Here is a 23,680-nt window from a genome sequence, read left to right as displayed (position 1 = left end):
CCGCTTTGCAGGGATCCCTTCAGAATAAATGCTGCTTGGGAATTGTTGCACATACAAAAAAAAAAAACAAACAAAAAGCTGCAGAACATTAATTAAATTAATTACACCAAAAATATAGTTCAATAGGAATAACATGAAATAATACTTAAAAATATATGATATTTACAAAAGGGTAATAAATATAATGAGAATGCTACGGAGCCCCACAAGGGTCACGGCAAGATTTCTTTTTTCTTTTTTTGCATTCCCTTGCAATATGTTTTGCGTTCCCATGTTTCCTCAGTGAAATCCCTCTAGGATCCAGCACTTTCATACCTCTTCCCTTACTTGTAGGCCATATTCTCTACATTTAGAACACATCTATCTGTATCCCTGCAGTTTTATAGTTTGTGAAATCTTATTGTAATGTGCGGTGATAATATATAGTGTTTTTGTAGGGACATTTGCAATTTGTTGTCCTCAGTAGTCAGTTTACTGTAATATTGTTTTTTTGTATTATTCCATTATTATTATTATTATTATTATTATTATTATTATTATTATTATTAGTGATTCTTTCACTTATATATTGCTTACTGAAAGGTTTTTAACAAGCTAGTTTAAAGGACGGGTTCACAGTTAGCCAAGTCTTAAAACAACAGTCAGGAGACCAAATGAACAGTGAAACATGTTTTTCTTGTTATAATCATTCCTCCTGTTCATACTGACCCTTAGAAAAGCCCTTCATAATGCACTTACAAAATCCACAGTCCTCCTTCTGTGCAAAAATGTATTTAAAAGTTTATCTGAAGCTAATATGAAGCTTCAGCATCCAAATGAGTCAAATCAAGTAGATATCTTTCAATGTTACAGTCTTTTTAGTGCCAAAGTCCCTCTTTTTGTTACTATACTTCCACCTGCAGCTCAACAGGGAAACACTGTCCGAGGAATTTGATGCTAAAAAGACTGTAAATGTGTCAGATATCCACTTGATATGACTAACTCAGACTGATGAAGCTTCACATCAACTTTTAAATGATTGTGTGGACACACTGAGGATTTTGACCTCCATTGCTTACCATGAAAGGAATCTTTCAATAGCCAGACTGAACATGAGGAATGATTACAGCGAGGAAGACTTTCTTCACTGTTCATTTGGGCTCCTGACTGTTGTTTTTAAGGCAGACTTGAAAAATTGTGAGCTTGTCCTTTAACTTTTTTTTGTTCGAGTTTTTATTTTGAAAAGGCGGAACCGGATATAATTTTCGGCCGTTGCTCGCTTGTAGCGGCGGTACAAAAAATGGCCATCGTCAGATTCGGTGAACTATCGGTGCCTTTTTTAATAAACTGTCCCTTTTATTAACAAAGCAACGGAGTAGACAATGCGAGTCGTGGCGGTGCGGGCCGTTACGGGAGCTACCGGGCGGTAGTCGGCTTGTTCCCAGCGGTTAGCGTGGCTCTGTGTCCGGGCTGAAGCAGATGGGAGCCTCGGTGTGTTCGGGGAAAAGGCGGAAGACTGCGCATCAACACAGCGAACCAGAGATGCTACCAAGCTACAACCGCTAGCCAGCTCACTATTTGTCCCAGGATGCGGGTAAACAGCGGCCGATACACCAGGTAAATACACACCGGGGTGACACGGGGCTCCTCTCCCCTACAGGCAGCCTCAGACCCGGCTAGCTAACGTTAGCTCGGAGGACGTTTGGTTGTTGTCTTTCCTCTTTCTCTGTTTATTTCCCAGACAGAAGCTGAGAGGACACAAGACAGAAAGACTGGAGCCTCGACGGTGCTGGAGAGATGTGTGTGTTATCAGTGTATGTGTGTGTGTGTGTGAGAGAGAGAGAGTGCGTTATCTCTGTGTGCGTGCGTGCGCGTGTGTGTCTGTGTGTGTGTGTGTGTGCGCGCGTGCGGGGACAGGAAGTGCATTTTCTGCTGCAGCCTCAGAGTTTGATAGCATGAGTTTAAAGCTGCAACAATTAACTTAGTCCATTAATCGATTTGTTGCCAACTACTACATTAAACGCCAACTATTTTTATAATCGATTAATCGTTCTGAGTCATTTTAAGAAGAAAATCTTCAAATTATTTGACTCCAGCTTCTCAAATATGAATATTTTCTGGTTAATTTAATCATCTATGACAGTTGACTGAATATTTTTAGATTATGGACAAAACATTTGAGGATGTTTTTGGAAACAGTGACAACTAATCAAGAGAATAACTGACACATTAATCGATAATGAAAATAATCATTAAATGCAGCCCTGCGTGAGTTAAGGATAAACAGCTCAGAGTGAATCATCCGTTTGCTTACAGGGCTGCAGACATCAGGACTTTGCTCCACAAAAAGTAGCTGTGATGTCAAAAGGTCATTCCCATGATTGTTACCAGATTTACCACAATGACGCACAATTTGCATAACTGACCACAGTTTTTCAGTAGCAAACAAGATTTTTAGATCAAAGATTGATTGACACCAACAGGACAAGAAATATAACCAAACAAATATCAATATAAGAGATGAGATAACTACTATTGGTCCCATGCAGGGAAATTAAAGTGTCACAGTAGCTAAGAGGCCGTACACAACAGATGCACGGTATAGATAAGATTAGTAACTTAAAAATAGTACATACGTATGAGCAATATAAGGGATGAAAATAGAAATAGTTGCCATGGACACAACATACAGATACTAAAGATAATACCCAAGTGTAGAGCCGCAACAATTAGTTGATTAGTCAGTCAATAGAAAATTCATCTGCAACTATTTTGATGAAGCTATTTTCTATTCAAAAAATATTTAAAATTCTCTGGTGTCACTTTCTCCAATTTTGCTGGTTTTCAACATTTTATCCATTGAATCTTTTTGGGGTTTTGGACTGTTGTTCCAACAAAACAAGACTTTTGATGTGTGGCAGCCATTTTTTGCTGTTTTCTTACATTTCATTGACTAAACTATTAATCAAGAAACTGGTCTGCAGATGAATTGATAATGAAAATGATCAATTGTTGAATCTAGGTCTGCAACTAACGATTCTTTTCATAACTGATTAAATCTATCGATTATTTTCTTGATTAGTCATTTTGGTCTATGACATGTCTGAAAATGGTGCAAATGTTCCCCAAAACCCAAGATGCAACCTAAAATGTCTTGTTTTGTCCAGAACCCAAAGATGTTCAATTTACTGTCATAGAGACTAAAATAACCAGAAAATATTGATATTTATAAAGCTGAAATCAGAGAATTTGAACTTTTTTTTTCTTTAAAAAATGACTGAAAATGATCAATCGATTGTCAAAATACTTGACGATTAATCAGCTGTTGCAGCTCTAGTTGCATCCACACTCAAGTGCTCGTCAGTCACTCTTTCGGCAGAGTTTTACCCTTTTGATACGCCTGAAAATGACATCTACGCATATCAATTCTGCATTTATCATAATGATATAAAAATCAGAGCCCGACAAATAAATTGTGCGGCAGATATTAGCTTGTCACACATATATATCTGATGATATAAAGTACCAGTCAAAACTTTCTCAATCTGGGAAAGTGTGTCCAAACTTTTGACTGGTACTGTACGTCAGCTGATAAGTTTAAAGGAAAAAATGTGAAATGTCTCACTTAGTACATATCTGGGTTGTTATTCTTTAATAACCAAATTTAAAGATCCTTATTAAACATGTTTGCTATGTTATTTATATCAACTTTTAAGACATTATTTGGCTTTTAGGAAACAGTTTTCACCATTTTGCACCATTTTCGGACATTTTATAGACCAAACGACTTATCAATTCATCAAGAAAATAATTAACAGGTAATGTCGCCTTAAACGTTTACATACGTTGCGCTACAGTCATATAAAATAATATGTGCTTTGCTACTTTGTCTTCAGGAATTAAGGACAACAAAGGAAACTTTTCGACTGATGACGTCCTACTTTATGGAGCCACAACGGGACGACTTGAACTGAGACAGTTTCGATACTCAGCTAGACGCAGCGCTAAGCGAAACTCAGGATGTCGAGCAGGAGGAAATCCACCACTCCCTGCATGGTTCCTCCTCGAGAAACCGTGGACTCGGATCAGGAGATGGAGGACGTGACGGAGGCGGCCGAGCCGGAGGACAGTAACGGCGTAGCGACCGTCTCCTCGGAGGCTTGCGGTCTGTCGGAGGAGCGCGGCGAGGAGGCGGACGTCCGACAGGTGTCAGACCACTACATGGACTTGAACATGGCGGAGGGAGGCTACGAGTGCAAATACTGCAGCTTCCAGACATCCGAGCTCAACCTGTTCACCATGCACGTGGACGCGGAGCATCCCGACGTCGTCATCAACACCTCCTACGTCTGCATGGAGTGTGACTACCACACCAAGAGGTAGAAGATGCGTGTGAACGCGTGTTCGATTAGTCGATTAGTTGCCAACTTTTCAATGAATCGCCATCTATTTTGATCAACGATTCAACATTTTGAGTCATTTTTTTAAAAGACAAAAGTCCAAATTCTCTGATTCCAGCTTCTTAAATGTGTATATTTTCTGGTTTCTTTAGTTCTCTATGACAGGAAACTGAATATCTTTAGGTTGTGGACAAAAAAACGACATTTGAGGACGTCACCTTGGGCTTTTGGACATTTTATGGACCAAACAACTAATCGATTAATTGATTATTTGATAATAAAAATAATCGTTAGTTGCAGCTCTGTCTAGTTCTACTGACCTCTAAGCCTCCAACACTTCTTAAGCAATAATTCTGTTTTATTGTTCATTAACTTTCAGTGGAATTATATTGTGACAACCGTAGATTTGTTGATATAGGTTTTAAGAAATCATGAGGGGCATTTTTCATTATTTCTGACATCTGCAGTCAGTCGGCAGAGCTCTGACTGCATAACACGAGTCGGTAGACAGCAAAAACAGAGCTTTTAATCAAGAATGGACACTTTTACCCTGCGTCTAGACAGAAAACGTAGCGTTAGCAGCACGTTTAGCAGATCAGCGGGGAGAGACTACACAGGAGGCGTTCAGGTACATCCGTTTTTAGAAGCGCTCAGAGCCCAGCAGTTCAAAACCAACCTTTATTTTACTTGAAATGAGAAAAGAATGATTATTTACTATTAGACTACTTATTATTTATAACATATGTGAATGATATGTTTCATGTTGTTGGTGTTTATACTCATTCACACCTCAAATCAACTTTATCAGTTTTTCTATGCGTTGAATCAGCAGCTTGTTATGAACAGACGCGTCTTGAACGGGCGCTGCACAAGTTGAAACTGACTGGAAGTGGTTTTAAATGTGGTTCAAGGAGGATGTTCAGACAGACAGAGGTTATCGTCTCCCGCTGTACGACCACCTGTTCATCATTTAGGTCACATGATGACACAAAAGCCAGCTCTATTCACTGAAGAAGACATTGAGATGAAACTGAAAGCTGTGAAAGCTCAGCGTGTTTGATAAAATAATCTTTGTCGATATTAATCTACACTCTCCTCCTTTAGTTATGACACGCTGCTGGCCCACAACGCTCGCCTCCACCCCGGCGAGGACAACTTCACCCGGACGATGGTGAAGCGGAACAACGAGACCATCTTCCAGCAGACGGTCAACGACCTCACCTTCGACGGCAGCTTCGTTAAAGTGGAGGACGTGGAGGCGGAGGAGACGTCCCGTAAAGGCATCGCCCTCAGCAAGACGCCCATCATGAGGATCAAGAGCAGACCGGAACCCAAGAAGTTCACCGCCTTGCACAAGACCGCCGTAGACGACGTCATCAAAGTGGAGAGCGACGACGAGGACGACGAGAACAAGGAGCCGCCCACGCTGTCGCCCGCCCCGATGACCCCCGCCGCCATCACCCCCCGGCTCATCCCCGTCTCCGCGCCGGTGCAGGTCCAGGCCGTCCCGCAGAGCATCGTGGTCAACAGCCCCAACGTGCTGCAGATTAAAGGCGGCTCCGGCGGCGGCGGCGCCGTGCTGCCGCCGGGGACGCTGGCTCAGGTTCTGTCCGCCCTGCAGAACCAACAGAACAGCACTCAGACACAGACGCAGCTCCTCATCCCCATCAGCAGCATCCCCACCTACAACACGGCCATGGACAACAACGTCCTGCTGGTCAGCGCCTACAACAGGTAACCGCACCTGGAGGGGCGGGGCAACAACTCAGCATGTCAACATTTACTGTCTGACAGCAGATTTTGCATGTTTTAGTTTCTTTAAAGGTTATATTTTCTATAAAACAAACTTCATGAAAAGATCAAAACCAACAATGTTTATCTTTCAGTACTTCCTGACTTCCCTGTCTGTGTCTCTCAGCTCTAAGCTCATTGGCTCCCACTGAAAACTTACAGTAAATCTTTAAAAAAAACAGCTCAGAAATATACAGCATAGTTTTATGTTTAAAAAAGTCTCAGTAATTTCATAAAACAGTTGCACGTTGTAGTTTTTAACTAATAAAACAAAAGGAAATAGTGCATTTGTTTGGGACTATTTTCTGCAGCGGATGAATCCACATTTGGTGCTCTAGTGAGTCTTTCTGGCTGCAGAACCGTGTGTGTGTGTTCATGAAGATGAAGGAACATGTTAACCAGTGCAGCGATGCGGCTCCTTGATAACGGCACAGAGGAAGAAGATCTATCGATACTTGTCAGTAGATCAGTTCATTGTTGGTTTGGATCCAAACATGAGATTTATTGACATGAACACAAATATAGAAAATCACCATATAGTGCATATTTTACTGCAGACCAGCCTTTTTTAAATGCAATCAACCACATTTGCTTCATTCTTCTCATGAAACCTTGTTGTTTATCATCTGGATTTGTCGTTTTGCGTCTAATATCAACACTCCGATAATGAAGTTTTCTTACAACACTCCACACAGTGATAATATAACTTAGATATTAAGTAAAGGTGTCTGCGGTTCACCGTGATGAAAGAGCGATCCGCCGCAAAGTTTCAAGTCTCTGCAAGTCTGTGTTCAAAGCGATGATGATGATGATGATGACCTGAAATGAACGTCTGCCTGGGAGGAAATATGTCTATCATGACGCACTGCGGGAAATTTTTTTTTTTTTTTAATGGTTTCTGTGATGTAAAACACGAGAGGAAGGAGGATTTTACTCGTCACAGTCAGTCCATGACTGCGTCAAGTCTGAGAAAACAAACTCCATGATGTCATGGTGATGTCATCGGGGTTATAAACAGAAAGGCTGTATGATGTTTAAAAGACATGGGTGTTAACGAAGCAGGGAGCGTCTAATGAAATGCACTGTCGAGTTGCATCATGGGAAATGTAGGAGCTGGACCTGCACCAGAGACTCAAAGTCAGGATATTTTAACGTGTTTCTTGCGAGTCGCCAAAACCTTCTGGAAGCGCAGCGGTAATATGTGTTCAGTGTGATAGATGGTTAGAAAGAAATGGACGTTTTGGATAAATAACGTGACAAAACATAGACAGTAAAAACAAAGAATACAAAACATTTAACAGCCAGCAGTAATAAATAATCCTAAAGGCCTCATTATCACCTTTGTTATTTCCTCCATCACCGAGCAGCTGATGATGATGTATGTGCAGAGAGGCGTATTGATCATCCCCCTCTGTATTTATTAGGGCAATTTTTTTAAGCAATGAGGTGTAAAAAATTATAAATGCGGAACAGTAAGACATTATATGTCCTTTGTCAAGGTCACTAAATGCAGAAGTTCACAGAGAGTCGTGCATATCTGCACAATGCTTGCAAATTCCTCCTGATTAGTGTTTTTTTTTTTTTTTACTGCACAACTTGAGTTTTAAGTGAGTCGGTGTGTCGCTCTGTAGACATCCAGACCGGATAACGTCGACTGTAAACACAGATGTCGTGTGTTTCAGTTCAGCTTCTGTAGTTAGAGATGAACAAGAGTCGTAGGCGGAAGTAGAAAAGCCGTCATCATTTCACTTTTTTTTTTCAACTACTTTTGTCAAGAAAGCTATCGAAGAGATCCTGAGAATCAATCATTATCAATTAATCTGCTGATTATTTTCTTGATTAATTTGATTTAGTCTAAGAAATTTTGAAAAATAGTGAAAAAATTGCATTTATATTTTCTTAGTGGCAACAGTGATGTATCCGATTTACTGATTTTGTCTGACTAACAGTCCAAAACCTTCAAATATTCAATTCATGGGCATAAATGACAAAGAAAAACAGCAAATCATCACATATAAGAAATGTTTTAACTTAAAAATGAAGAAAAAATTGCTGATTAATTTTCTGTCTGTCGATGAATCATTGTGTCATCTATAAAATATTCTCATCATCTTAATATTAAAATAAAGGTTTTAATCTATAAACTTTTCAACTAAATGTGTTCAGATTCTAACAGTCCTGTTGCTGTTATCAGCTGCTCCAACAACAAACTGACACTTTGAGCCAAAAGCTTCTGCTGCATGAAAGCTATTTTACTTTCATAATCATCATAAATCTCCATTAAATCCTCATGTTTCATTCTGAGCAGCCGACCAGGAACCTCTAAAGACAGCGAGCCACCGCCCCGCTGATCTCGCCAGCGTTACGCTCCCTGGCTCCACTTTTACAGCGTCATGTGTTTCAGATTTGTATGAAATGATATATCTCTTCTAATTATAATGACAGAAATCAGGAGTTGGATGATTGAAAGTAATTCCTGCTGGTTTAATGAGCGACTCCACACAAACAGCACTTTGACATCCGGACCGTGAAGGTCGGACACAAAGCAGACGACCTTGATCCGTCTGCCGTGATTAACGCACACACACACGTCTCTGCTTTCACCGGCGCTGGAAATGTCTTCACTTCAGTCTGACACCGCAGGAATGGCATCACATAAATCAGCTGCCGCGTCGGTCTCTATTTACAGTCACCGTGTCATCGTTTTATTGTTTACGGGCTTTGTTTATTCCTTTCCTACGTAAGTGAACAGCTCGCTTTACAGAGCTACATTTCCCAGGAAACTCATCACAATTCTCTTGTGTCGTAGGTTCCCGTATCCCTCGGTGTCGGAGATCATGGGCTTGTCGTCGCAGACAAAGTTCAGCGAGGAGCAGATCAAGGTCTGGTTTTCCGCTCAGAGGCTGAAACACGGAGTCAGCTGGACGCCGGAGGAGGTCGGTGCTTCACGAGATGCTTTCACACCACATCCACATCCTCCTCATCCTGTATTATTTAAGGCCGCAGCAGTTTCACACTTTCGTACCTCACGTGGCGTCTGATGTTTTCTAATTACTGTGAATGTCAGAAAACTTCAGACCAAGAAGCCTTGAAGCCCAGAAAAACCTAAAATATGTCTGGAGATGCTCAGATTTTTTATTACAATCAGGTCACATTAGTATCAGACATGAAGTGGATTCTTAATAATTAAATTTAATTGGTTATAAAACTAAATAAGACCTGGTACATTATCTTACACAGCAAATATTTTGACCCCACACAAGAGTCAGATCACAAACACGCAGTTGTTTTGGTTTTATTTCAGCTGATTCCAAAAAAAAAAAAAGAAATCTAGATTTAAAAGCCAGCAGCGACTGTGTTTTATTAACTCCACAACACTTTGGAAGGACCTGCGTGAAGCTGGCAGACTCTCACTCGTTTATCAAATCACTTCATAAAAGTAATTTTTATAGACTTTGCTGTAATGTAATGATGTCTTTATCGATTTTTGTGACCTGATTTTTTTTTTTTAAGCTGTGTAACTCTCTGCTTCTCCTTCTCTGCTGTTTCAGTTTGTTGTGGTGACATTTTATTGTAGTTTTTAAGCTTTTACCATCTTTTGCCTCCAGTTAAATTTTGTTTAGTTTTCTCTGAGGGACGTAAACTGTTCTCGAGTCAGATGTGAAGTGCTTGTCAAATTTTTTGGGGGCTTTTGTTTCAAATATTGTGTGTTTATTTACACAATTTATAATTACGTTGCTGCTTAAAAGCTATCACTTGGCGTCAAGCGACATGTCAAAAATAGAGTTTTTTTGACTATGGCTAAGATCCATTCTCAAGAAGTCCATTCTTGACCTTGGACATAGCAGTAGACTTCACAATCTCACCTCAAGCTGTTCTGGTGCTTTCGGTCACATCACATGATCTTCATCAGCGGTTGTCAGGTCTAACTGGAGCTGGAGGTGAGATTATATTGTCAACTGCTGTTTCCAAGGTTAAGGATGAACTTTGAACCTTTTACGCCAACACAGATCTGCTGATGAAGATCATGTAATATGATCGAAAGCTCCAGAACAGCTTCTAAATGGACCTTTGTTCTTCTTCTCTGCAGGTGGAAGAGGCGAGGAGGAAGAAGTTTAACGGCACGGTGCAGACCGTCCCTCAGACCATCACCGTCATCCCTGCCAACCTCGCCGCAGCTACGAACGGCCTGCAGTCCATCTTCCAGACCTGCCAGATCGTCGGCCAGCCGGGTCTCGTCCTCACGCAGGTGGCCGGTAACGGCGGCACCGTGCCGGTCGCCTCTCCCATCACGCTGACAGTCGCGGGCGTCCCCGGCAACCAGCCTAAAGCCGCCGAACCGTCGACGTCAGAATCAAAGACTGAAATGTCAGCTTCATCAGCGAGCACGCCGCTCAGTTTGGACGCAGCGGCGACCAAACCGAAGAAGTCCAAGGAGCAGCTGGCGGAGCTGAAGGCGAGCTACGGCAGGAGGCAGTTTGCCACCGAGGCGGAGATTTCACGGCTCATGCAGGTCACCAAACTCTCCAAACGCGCAATAAAGAAGTGGTTCAGTGACACGCGCTACAACCAGAGGAACTCGAAGGACCACCACGGCGTCCTGCTGAGTGAATCCCCGTCCAGCAGAGCGGTGGCGTCCGGAGGAAGCCGAGGAGGAAGGAACAACAGCGGCAGCTTTAACGACAGCAACACCAGCAACACCACCGCCACCACCACCACCACCACCACCACCACCATCGTCATCGATTCCAGCGACGACGCCAGCGACTGCTCCCCAACTTCTGCCAACACCCCAGGGTCATCGGGTTCCTCTAGCGACCCGCGGGTCAAATTCCGCCACGCCTTCCCGGACTTCACGCCGCAGAAGTTCAAGGAAAAGACTCCGGAGCAGCTGCTCATCCTCGAGGCCAGCTTTCAGAAATCAGACACGCCCTCCGACGAGGAGCTGAGCCGGCTGCGAGCGGAGACGAAGCTGACGAGACGCGAGGTGGACGCCTGGTTCACCGAGAGGCGGAAAATGCCTTGCGGCGCGCAGTTGAAAGACGGAGACGTCGAGGGAGACGGCGAGAGGGCGAAACCAGCTGCTGTGCCTTCGTCCTCAGCTCAGGAACGGCAGACCACCCCTCCCGTCAGCAGGAAGACGATGAAGAAAACGCCGGAGCAGCTCCACATTCTGAAGAAGGCCTTTGTCCGCACGCAGTGGCCCACGCCCGAGGAGTACGACCAGATGGCGGAGGAGAGCGGCCTGCCGAGGACGTACATCGTCAACTGGTTTGGAGACACGCGCTACGCCTGCAAGAACAGCAACCTGAAGTGGTACTACCTCTACCAGAGTGGAAAGGTGCACATGCTCAGTTCCTCTTTTACATCACGTCAAAGTAATTTAGTGTCCGAGTAACTTTCTTTATCTTTGTGAAATTTAAGGAAAGCATCAAAACTCAGTATACCTCTGTGCAATATCACTAAAATGTTAAATGATTCAAAATTGTATCATCTTACAATGATGGTAGTATTTTTAGGCAGAGGTTTCCCTGGATTTTCTTAGGACAAAGGCTGGAGAACATCTGAGGTGTAGCGTACACCTTTAGAGTGTCGTACACTTAAAAATAATGATTTGACAGATATAGAGATAGCAATAGAGATATAATAAGGGTCGTGCTACGTAGTCCTGGGATGATATATTCATCTCCTGATTCGATATTGTCACGATACTTTGGTTCAGAATCGATTCTCAATTGAACGAACAGAAAAGGCGGCACTATTTTCAGTCTCTTGCTCCACTATACTTTGTGCCAAATCATTCACTGGGGTCCTCAGTCCACTGAAATACTAAATGAAACATAACTGGCAATTAAGATAAATGGTCCGCAGCCTTTTTTTATTTTAAAAAGTTTACTGCATTAATTAATTTGAAAGCATTTTACAGTCTCCTGCCTGTATGAGAATAACAAACTGAGGGCGGAGGCGTCATGTCTCCAGCAGCCTCTCTCTGCTGCACCGCCAGCTCCGAGGGAAAGACGTCGCCGTCCAACACGCTGAGCGGGCGCACGGTTTCTGAGGTGAAACACTGTTCGGAGTTGTTTTCTTTCACCTCAGAGTTGGTTTACGTTGTTTAATGCTTCAGTGTGTGTTGGTCAGCCGGTCCCGTTTGTTACTGCTGGAGTTCGCTGCTCCGCTAACGTTGGCGTAGAAAGTTCACAATATACTTCACGTTCATCTCGCAAAGGTAATTATTTAGTCATTATATCAAAAAATGCTTGCAACTGCCTTTTTCCTTCCATAAACATCACATGCCGCAATTTTAAACAAAGGCGGCGGCCAGTAATACAAAGCATTTGAGTTAGATCTTATTTATAATGAAAAACAAACAGGTTAGATTGACTACATTGAAAATACAGGTGTCAACCTCAGTGCAACTAAAGTGAGTAAACCTGTGACCACTGAAACTAAAGTGATTACAACAGTGACTTCCAGTTCAGACTAATTGAACAAGGTAATAACAGAACATCAGTTTTCTCAGTTTTGGCCTGAGTTCATGGCTCCACATGATGATGATGATGATGAGCAGTTGCCTGAACAAGTAAGAAACCAGATTATGAGACTTCATAAAGATGTGAGAGCGATACAAGATCATCAGTAGGCTGCAGCAGTGGTCAGGAGGTACAGGAGGACGCATACCACCAATAACAGAAGGTGCGACGGCGGTCGTCCTCGTGAAACGTCGGCACGCGCGATTCGTTATTTATGCAGCCTTGCAATGAAAAACAGACGGGCGAGCGCTTCTGACTTGGCACGAGGATGATCTGTGTAAACTGGTGTTTCAGTGACTGCTCAGACAGCGTGAAGGACGTTACATGAAGTCAACCTCAACGGCAGACGTCCAAAAAAGAAAAACTATCGCTTACAAAACAGCACAAAACTGCCAAAGATTCAACTTTGCCAAAGAAACATGAAAAGAAGGCTGATGAATATTTTGGCGGCACTTTCTTTGGTCAGATGAAACCAAAATAAATGAGTTTGGATCAGACGGGGTCCAGCGTGTTTGGCGTGGACCTGGCCAGGACTACCACAGTGACTGCATAGTGCCGAGCGTTAAACATGGAGGAGGGAGTGTGTTGATACGAGGCTGCAGGAGAGACGACATTTATAGATGAAACTATGAAAGTACTGAATGAAAAGATGAATCCCTTTAAGAAGGTTGACAACATGACAATGATCCCAAACTAAAACTATGACCTGGCCCAGTATGACCCCTGACCTGAATCCAATAGAAAACCAGTCTCAGCAGTGGTTGTTGTAGACTGGTATCATCCTGTCCAGGAGGATCAATCTCATCAAAAACAAGGACGAGCAAATAAAATATTAAAAAATAAAAGAACAGAGTCTCACTAATGAAGGATGAGTTGACTTCTGTTGCAGTTCGTTCTTAAATAAAGACCTTTAATTATAGTTTAATTAGTCAATAAATCGGCTTCATTCTTCCTGGGTTTTTGTCTTAAAACAAATAAATGTGTATTAAATGGGCAGGATTTGTAATTACTTAACATTTCAGTGATACTGACCAGGGTTGTATTCAGTTTTGTTTATACTGTAGTTCCTCAATAACTAATATTTAGGGATGCATGATATTATTGGCGCGCCATCGATATCGGCCAATTAAAAGCTTTAAAATTAAATATCAGCATCGGCAAATTCTGCCGATTATGAGAGGCCGATATGTCGTCATCTCCACCACCACCTGACTGCGCTTCCCCTCGACGGACTGTTTCATCCCAACGGTCCCGGTCCTTCCTCCGTAGGCTGCGCTTCACTCAGCTGCCTGTCAGACCCGCTGCTTCTTCCCACTTTAACCTGAATAACAAACCGGGGCTCGGTGCTCTGTATGGATCCACATGGAGAGCCGGGGCTAACGTTAGCTGGGAGGCTAGCTGGCTGTGCTTCCCTCCGGTCATGCTGTGGCTAATGCTCCGCTAGCCTCTCAGCTAACGTTAGCCCCGGCTCTCCATGTGGATCCAACCAGAGCCCCACTTTATTATTCAGGTTAAAGTGGGAAGAAGCAGCGGGTCTGACGGGCGGCTGAGTGAAGCGCAGCCTGCGGAGGAAGCACCGGGACCGTCAGGAAGAAACAGTCCGTCGAGAAGCTGCTATGTTCGGCTGCACAGATAGGAAACACTTCAGCTGACAGGATGTACCACTCTGTTTGGCAACCAGTATATTAGGTGTATTACCGCCACCTTCTGCTCCGGAGTGTGGACCAGAGGTTAAATCCTGCACATTAATCCTGTCTGTCTAATAAACTCAAAGAAAACTCTACTGCTCCACCAACTTGGCAGGTTCATTAAAGTTTTAATGCTGAGCTCCTGAACTCCAGTCTTCCTAAGTTCTTCCTTCATATATTGTCTTTCTTAATCATTCTTAGTACAATCTATGCTTGCATGCATAATAGTCTCCTCAGCCAGCTGGAAAAAAATATGTGTATATATCGGCCACAATGAGTTGGAAATATTGGCATATCGGCAAAAAATCCAATATCGTGCATCCCTACTAATAGATGTAGCAGCAGTAACAGTACTTGCTTGCAGTTGCTTTAACACATTTATCAATATTTGGTGGATTTAAGGTGGACGAGGCGCTCAACGGTGGAGCCAAGAGCCAGAAGAAGTCCAGGAAGCGTTTCCGGGGTTGGTCCAGGAGAACACGCCGGCCGTATCCCTGCAAACGCTCCCCGCAGGGCGGCGTCACCACCATCAAGGTCTGTGTGTGTGTGCAGTTTATTCACACCTGATACAAGAACGTTCACATGAAAATGTACCAATACGTCTTAAATGTTAGTGAGTGTGTATTTCCTTTTGAAATAGGTTTTTGGTGTCAGACAGTTAGAGAATGAAGTCGCCACTGAAGAGCAGCAGTTTTACATGTTCTAACTTCTAGAAAAATCTCCAAAAAAACATATTCAAATAAAGTAAAAACATATAGTCCATGCCAATTATTTAAACACAAGTTTTTAATGAAGTTCAGGTTCTCATTTCATGGGATTAAGTGTTACAGTGTGTTCAGAAATAGCTCAAAGCTCATTTTCACCTGAATACATTCACACGACTTTGACCTCTGGAGTGTTTATTTTACAGTCCAGGTTAATTCGCCTTAAAGCTGTAGCTCGCTAGCAGTTCATTTAAGCCTCTGACTGCTCTCAAAACTCACCTGGAAATCCAGTTCTTTATTGTTTCCCTCCTTTTTTTCCCCTCTCATCTCTATACGATCATGAACTGGAGTTTATTTATTTATTCCTTCACCTTGCATTAAGGCCTTTTGACAACCTGAGCTGGCTGCTCAGTGTCCACTTGCGGCCTCACGTCGACTTTATATGAAATCGACCCGCTTCTGCTTTCTGTCTGTAAATACCTTTAGGAATGTCCTCCTTCCCTCTACTTCCTTAAAGCAGTAGGCTGAATAGTTTTACACTAGAAAGGAGAAGAAAGTACATCCTGCAACCCTTTATCTGTAACATTAACAAAGCAACTTAACTTGATCTAGATTTGTGTTCCTTTTCATTAAAATGTGGCTTAAAAACATGAATTAAACAAATTACCAATCCATGACTTTTTCTATTTTACTCACAGTCAGATGAGTGAGTCAGTGCTCTTGAAACAGAGACTGATCCAACATTTTTACCCTTGCTCCACTTTTCTTTTCTTTTTTTTTATTCAGAGGAATTTCACTGAGAGCAATACTCTCTTTTTCAGGAAAGCCCTGATCACACAGTTACACATTCTTATTCATATTCATATAATTCTTCATAGTCTGATCTGCTGGGCACTGAGCAGCTCCGCTGGAGCAGTCGGGGTTAAGGGCCTCGCTCAAGGAACCGAGTGCTGCTTCTTCACTTTCCAAGCTTGTGACCCTCCAGTCATGAGCTCGCTTCTCTAACCTTTAGACCAGCACTGCTCCTAGAAGTGCCTTCCAACAGTTTACATCTTGTGTATTTAAAATGTAGAAACTAGAAAAGGAAGAAATGGAGGTTGAATAAAATCCCTGATCATTCTTGGAAGTTTTAGTGACTTGCCAGCTAATGAGAAAACACTTGCAGCAGTTAGAAGTTATATTTTTACTCATTTGATTGAGGATAGCAGTTCCCCCCTGCTTCCAAACTTTATGCTAAGCTAACAGGCTAACAACATCATGCTTATACTGAATGAACAGAAAGGAAATTACTCAGTTTGTACTCAACTTAACTGGAAAATGTTTTAATGGATAGTACTTTGTTACTTTGATGTGTTGTCATGTGTTTAAAGTTTTTTTTTATTCCTCCCTCCTGAAGGTGAAGTCCGGGAAGTCGTTTCTGAAGGACTACTACCTCAAACACCGAGCCCTGAGTGAGAAAGATTTGGACGATCTGGTGGCAAAGTCCAGCATGAGCTACGAGCAGGTGAGAGACTGGTTCGCCGAGACCGCCAGGCGGGCGGAGGAGGGCAAGGAGCCCTTCAGTGAGGAGGAAGCCGAGGGAGAGGAGGAGGACGAGGAGGATGAGGAGGAGGAGGAGGAAGAAGAAGAGGAGGAGGAGGCGGCAGCAGGAGCAGCAGAGCATGCAGACAGTGAAGAGGAGATGGAGGTGAAAGAACAAGGAGAGGAGGCATCAGACGAAGACTGCAACGAAGAGGAGGTGGACGAGGAGGAAGAGGAGGAGGAGGAGGAGGAGGAGAGGGAGGACGCCGAGGAGGAGGAGGAGGTGGAGGACAATGAAACGATCCAGGAAGAATCTCAAGGTGTCAGCCAATCACAGCCTCAGGCAGAGGAGCAGACATGAGCAGACAGGTGAGAGTCACACACTCATAGTTACAGTTAGAGGTCCAGATGAGTGACAGTTAGCTTTACTGTGTTTGGTTCACTGATTTTCACACAATAAAAAACTGTGAGTTGAACCAGAGCTTGTAAACAGAAAGTCACAGCCTGTTTACGTGCACTGAAGTAAACGGGTTACAGTCGGCTCTCTCCAGTCAGCTGATTACTCTGCCATGAATATGTGTAAGTGGGTTTCTAATCTGCTCTTTACAAGTGCGCACAGGCTCTGAAATTAACACCCGCTAAGCGCCAAATGCAGGTAGATTTTCTGTTTGGTGTAGGGAGGCTATCCGTCACACTGGCGGGTAAATGTTTGTACCAAAAATAGTCATGTAATAAAATATCTGGCGTGATGTCTCTACAGAGTGTAGACACGACCACCGTATGTGTTTTTTATGCATCTAAACAGTGCAGTGAAACTGTAGGAGCGCTCAAGACGGTCTGACGCTGTGTCTGCACAGAAAGCGTAGTGTGAGCAGCGACTGGTCCATCTGTGCGTCTACACAGGAGGCGTTCAGGTACAGAGTTGAGCGTAGGTCACCCGCGTTTTGGAAGTGCTCAAAGCCCAATGCAGCGCTTTAGTTAACTACAGTTGTTGTAAAATGTGCTACAAATAAATTTGATCAATATATTAAAACATTTTGGCCTCTTCTTTAAGTCTGTATTCAACATAATACTTTGTTTTCTCAATGAAATGTACTGAAACAAATGTATATGTGACACAAAAGAACAATTTATTATTTTAGCTGGTAAAAAATATGCTTGGCAGGTGAGTCAAAATGTTAATTTTGGATGTGCAGACAGGGAGAGCACCGTGCAGAGCAGCTGGATGAAAGTAAGATGCTATTAAACGGAGCAGTATGTCCTCATATTTAAAATAATCACATCCAAAGTTCGACTAAAACTGAAACAAAGTAGCCTAAAAAGTCTAAATAAGTCTGTTTCCACCGCTGAACATTTGACCAACGTCTTCTATCACTAATAGTTAAAATCAGTAGCCACCAATGAGGTCGGTGGTAGGAGAGAAATCTGGTTACTGACCTGCTGCATGTAAACACGTTACCTGGTTTCTCTGAGTAACCTGGATACGTACGTGCATGTAAACGCACTGAGGGATTCAGATGTGACGCTATCGAACCCCAAGACCTCTTGTTTCCGTATCAGAGTACCAAGAACTGTCCAGTATTTAATGTCTGTTCACTTCCATCATGTAATTCATCATCATACTTAACTTCTTATACAGCTGTTGTAACATCTGAGAAGTTTGTATTAGTTTGATAAATGTAAAAGTAGAGTGTTTTTTTCTCAAACTAAGGTATCAAAAAAATGATAACCAGCTCACATGTGGGGCCTTTTTATTGGAGTTTCAGCCATTCACACTTTTCTGTTACATCAGAGGTTTTTGAGTAAAATCAAATACATTCAGTCCATGAAAATTATTTATCATAATGAACGTCTGCAGGCTTTTCTCTTATCCACAAGGTTTTTTTTTAGTTTGGTTCTGAAATTGCTTCAAATCCAATTTCAAGTAACAAAATGATTTTGACAAAATAAAGCTAGTAAGCGGTCCTAAAGTTTTTAACTTTTTTTTAACATCCTGCTGCTGATGCACCCGGTTAGTAAACAGTGTTTTACTGTTAGTGATGGTTCCATGTTGGATCTGGAGATATATATCTGGATTCTCAGCCAGCAAAAGATGGCTGAGAATCCATTTTTAGTTTCAGTTATTTTAAGCTACTTGTAAATGTTGAGACATAAACATAATAACATTCAATGAAGGATTTGATGAGTGGAGTCGATGGCGGATGTTCAAACCCCGCAGTTACTGTTACAGTTGATATTCTGTTGACAAGAGAAAGATTAAATGTGACGTCCACCTTCATCTTCTCTCGCTCCGATTTTATTCTGTTGTTATTGAATCTAATAGATGAATCATTTGAAATGAAGCACAGGAACACAATATGACAGGATGAGTGAAGTTATGCATCTGGAAAAATACGTAGCTTTACACTATTAACCTGAACTTAAGTGTCATGTCTTCTTAAAATGAGATAAATAATTAGTCCTTAACACAGGTTTGTTTTGTACCTGATATTCAGTTTCAGGTTTATTTGGAGCATCAACGTGATGAATATTTATCAAAAATTGCAGAAATTTAACTGAGAGATCCAGAAAAAAGAGGATTTAAAAACTTGTAAAGCACATTTTGTCCATAATGAAGAGATGCAATAATTGGAATTTCCTGAATCTTTAACATTAAAATGATATTTATTGAGCAGCTGCTGGCTACGTCACATCCTTCCTGTCATAATGTTTTTTTTTTTTTTTAATTTGATAGGATTAAAGTTGCTGCCCCCACTGTGAAGACAACATGCAGGAGGATACATGTCAGTGTTTCTCAGCCGGCGGGTCGGGACCTGAAGTTGTGCCGCAGGAAGCCGAGACAGATTCACCGCTCAGACGGATGATGATGATGGTTACAGCGTCCGGTGGCCGAGTTGAACTTTGTGTCCTGATGCAGCTGAGAAGCACTGAGATGATGGAAGACAGAAGAAGAGGAAGAAAAAATAAAAAAAGAGGACAAAGCATCAGGATTTACTTTTGTTTTGGCTGATGAACTTTGGGGACCAACCTGAACGCGCAGGATGACGCCTTTCACCAAAAACAGCGACACCACGAGAGTAAGTTCCAGCTCTGCTCCTGTACAAATAACAAGGCTTGTATTCTGGTGTGAATGACAGGGCTTTTGTTTTGGCCTTTTCTGTCATTTTTCTAACAAAAAAAAAAATCAATGTTTTTTTGGTAAACTTTGTATAAAGGAAAAAAAAATCCAAAACATTTCTAAGAGGTGAGACCTCTCTTGGTTTTCTCCTGAATAAAATATCTTTTTTTTCTGAATAACGGAGGAACCATCTGACCTTTTTTTCTGAAGGGAACGTGATCTCCCCGAATCCAGCAATGAAAACATTTTTGCTGTTCTGAAAGAAAAGGTTTTTAAAACCACACTGTTTTTTTTGTGAATAGACAACTCAAATTAGTGCCATTCTGTTTATAAGTTTTTGTTTTTAAAAATCAAAAAAATCTGTGCTGGAATGAATTCCACATCGATGTTTTAACTTTTTTTTTTGTAATTTTTTTTTTTTTTTTTCCAAGTGATTTGCTCCTGACGGCGTAATGTAATGGGGATCGAATCCATTATAATATTATTATGCTATTATTATGAGTTCTGTTGAAAAATGGTGATAATTTCCATGTTTGCAGGTGTTTGGGTCCATTCAGTTTCAACGACATCAATTCAGTCTGTGAATTTACCTCCGAACACACAAAATCGCTGAAAGACGGAAATGACACAAACACAGCAGCCAAACACGCAAACTCCTTAAAGGGAAAATCCACCTTAAAACTCTTCTCTTTAATAATAAACACATTGAGCATTTTAATGTTGTTAAAATGTCTAATCAGAGCTTTTATCCCCTACATAGTGGATATAAATAATCCCACAATTTAACTGAAATCTAATGTACAACGTAGGGCTGCAAATGGCGATGATTTTCATTATTGATTAATTGTTAAGTCTGTGAAATCGCACCTAACAGCCCAGGTGACGTCCTCAAATTTCCTGTTACACAGTCCAAAATCTTAAAAATATTAAACTTACTATCACATAAAGCTAATAAAAGCAGGAAATACTCACAAATTGCAGGCTAGAAAGGAGGAATTTGAAACAATGAATCGATTACACTAAATATCTTATATATAGATATTTGAAGAGTCACCTTGGGCTTTGGGAAACAGTGATTGACATGTTTTATCATTTTCTGACATTTTATAGACCCAACAACTAATCAATGATGAAAATAATCAATAGTTGCAGTCTTTTCCCTGTCTGTCAAACAGTTTGCAGCTCTCTTCATATGTCCATCAGATGTCAGACTTTGACTAAAAGCAGCAAGTGAAAGGAATTGAAAGGCATTCTGGGAAATGTAGGAAATCTGATGGAACCTGCTTCAATCATGAGGTGGATTTTTCCTTTAACGTCCAGCTCTGCATTAAGGCTCTGTGGAAAATATATCAAAGAAAAAAAAGAAGCATCTCTTCTTTCTCAGCGGTTACAGATCGAACTTTTTAAGACACCAGTCGACTGTTTTTTTTTTTGTTTTTTTTGTGCCCAAAATGTTTCATCTTTTGAGTCTTTTTTTTAAGCAGAATGAACAGAGTTGATCGACTTGAAAGGGATTTGAACCCAAATACTGTTTGTGTCCTTGTCCAAAAGAGGAAAAAAAAAAACAAAACAAAACAAAAAAGGCATGTGTGCTCTACTTCAGGAAACAGGCAACTTTACCTCAGTCAGTTAAGCTACAAACTCGGTAAGATTGTGACATTTACACTTAAGACAGTTTTTCTTTTTCTAGAGAATTCAATACTGTATGCATGAAAATATGAGTACACAATAATAATTATGTCTTTCAGATGGCGTTTTCTTTTCTGGGTTTTTTTTTTTGTCCTCGCCACCAAAGTAAGTGAATCACTTTTAAAGAAAGAAAGAAAAAAAAAAGACATAGTTATTAGTGCGTTTATTTCCTCAAATACGGGTGAACTAGTAAACAATATCTTTCAGGTTTTCCACAAGAATTACAGACAGATATTTTAGGGACAAGAAACCACAAGCACTTGGCTCGGTTCCCACAGGAACTTTTTAAACTTTTTCGTATGTGTGGGGGGAAGAAAAAAAAAAAAAGAAAGAAATAAGCTTTTTTTAAAATTTTTTCTTTTCTCTGCTCTCTCTTCCTGTGTTTACTGAAGCACGTAGGACTCTGTTAGGATATGCAAACATCAAAGAACAATCAGTGGGTAGAGAGGTGGTGAACTTTTTAAAATGATTTCATCAGCGATATGGGATCCTTGTTATGAGCTCTGTAATTTTTGCAAAAGTTAAGCCTTTTTTTTTTCTGCCATTCTTTAAATTGCTTTAATAGCCAACAGTTTTTAGTAGTTAATTTATTTATTATATCTGGACTTTTATGGATATCTTTTTTTTTTTTTTTTTTTTGTCTGCAAGCAAAAAAATAAAAAGTGAGAAACGGGTTTGATTATTGGTTTGTTTTTTTTTTCTTTAAATTTATATTATTATTACACTCACCGAGCACTTTATTAGGAACACCTGTTCAATCCAATACAGCAACTCTGCCGTTAATTCTACTTTTATGAAGCTTATACATCTTCAGTTTTGTTGACATTGTCAGAAAAGGTGATAATTCTACTTTATGAGTAGATATTTTGCCCTCATGTATAGAGTGCATCACCACCAGCAACTACGACCTCAATAATAAACATGAAGTAGAATTATCACCTTTTCTGACAATATCAACCAAAGCTGGAAACGTATAAGCTTCATAAAAGTAGAATTTACGGCAGTACTGCTGTATTAGATTACACAGATGTTCCTAATAAAGTTCTCATTGAAACAAGGGCTGGAACAATTAGTCTACTGACAGAAAGTTTATGACTATTTTCATAATTGATTAATTGTTTTAAGTAGAGCAAAAACAACAAAAACAATTTCTTGTTCCAGCTTGCAAAGATTTTTCACTAAAGAGAAAATTATTTACACGGTGAAAAAATGTCCATAAACATTTCCTGAAGTCCGACCAACAGTCCAAGACTTTATTTCATGACACAAAACTGAGAAAAAGCAGCAAATTCTCACATCTGAGAAGCTGGAACGGGAGATTATTTTGTGTTTTTGCTTGTAAAACGACTTAAACGATTAATGATGAAAATAGTTGGTGATATTCGTTTTTATTTAACCTGCTGTGCAATAAGAACGATGGCGTTACATCTACCTGCTGCGTATGTTTCTGTTGAAATTTTAAACATAAAGGTTAAAGCTTGAATCTTGAATTTGGCCAATTAAATATACATTAATATATAGTATATTGACATAAAGTGAGTAATTAAGTAGTTTGACTCCTAGAAGAGAAAAGCTTCTGTTCAACACATCCTGTTATCACCGACGTTAACAAACCTTTAACATAATCAGCAAACATTAATAACTTAGATTTAGTTTAGTTGTTGTGTAGTGTTAATACTTTTATTTATTAAAAAACTACAGGACATCACTTTGGGAGTAACGGCAGCTTTCAGTTCTGTATTTACACTACAGCTGTGTATCCTCAGTAGTATTTTTATTCACCGAGTATCAAACTGTCAAACATCCGGTCAGATTCACTTTAGACGACGTCCTCATACGGCTGCTTGTGTTCACACAACATTTAACTTATTTTGTCAAATAAAAAGAAAGAATATAAACACATTTATATTCCTCAAACAAATATGTAAACAAAGTTTTCTGTTGGCACCAAAACTCAGGTATCATATCAAAAAAAAAACTCAAACAATGCACCGCCCTGCTTTTGACTTTTGGTGTGGTGATGTGTTACCTGATAAAAACGCCTGATCACCAGAGTCAGGAGGTGGAAGGTTGAGTGTCATCACTATGCTGGTCTGAAATCAGAAAGAGAGATCAGCTGCTGGTCAGAGTCAGGAGGAAGAGCAGCAGAGTCAGGAGGAAGAGCAGCCTGGTGAAACAGATCAACTGTCTGACTTTTCACCTGAACTGAGAAGCTTGAAGCTGCTCTCTTGAATGTTTTCAGCTCCAAACAGACGAGACT

General features: G+C 41.0%; 1 protein-coding gene across 2 annotated transcripts; it reads left to right on the top strand.

Moving 5' to 3' along the window:
- Positions 1–1,238: 1,238 nt before the first annotated feature.
- Positions 1,239–22,094, top strand: LOC137198221 (zinc fingers and homeoboxes protein 1-like). Of its 2 annotated transcripts, XM_067611907.1 has the most exons (9): positions 1,239–1,596; positions 1,721–1,778; positions 3,876–4,358; positions 5,484–6,113; positions 8,980–9,106; positions 10,261–11,511; positions 14,791–14,922; positions 16,489–16,982; positions 19,348–22,094. In XM_067611907.1, the coding sequence occupies exons 3-8, from the start codon at positions 4,000–4,002 to the stop codon at positions 16,972–16,974; spliced, it is 2,985 nt and encodes a 994-aa protein (XP_067468008.1). In that variant the 5' UTR covers positions 1,239–1,596; positions 1,721–1,778; positions 3,876–3,999; the 3' UTR covers positions 16,975–16,982; positions 19,348–22,094. The 2 variants fall into 2 exon arrangements, with proteins under 2 accessions (XP_067468008.1, XP_067468007.1); XM_067611906.1 differs by lacking the exon at positions 1,721–1,778.
- Positions 22,095–23,680: the final 1,586 nt, after the last annotated feature.

Source organism: Thunnus thynnus, chromosome 15, assembly GCF_963924715.1.
Source record: "Thunnus thynnus chromosome 15, fThuThy2.1, whole genome shotgun sequence".
NCBI lineage: Eukaryota > Metazoa > Chordata > Actinopteri > Scombriformes > Scombridae > Thunnus > Thunnus thynnus.
The sequence above is the reverse complement of the archived record's forward strand: the minus strand, read 5'-3'. Positions and strand labels throughout refer to the sequence as shown.

Excerpts from the sequence above, each read along its gene's own strand:
- LOC137198221 (XM_067611906.1), top strand. The coding sequence starts at position 4,000 with ATGTCGAGCAGGAGGAAATCCACCACTCCCTGCATGGTTCCTCCTCGA. Across the intron at positions 4,359-5,483 it reads TGTGACTACCACACCAAGAG|TTATGACACGCTGCTGGCCC; the intron begins GTAGAAGATGCG and ends CTCCTCCTTTAG. Across the intron at positions 6,114-8,979 it reads CTGGTCAGCGCCTACAACAG|GTTCCCGTATCCCTCGGTGT; the intron begins GTAACCGCACCT and ends CTTGTGTCGTAG.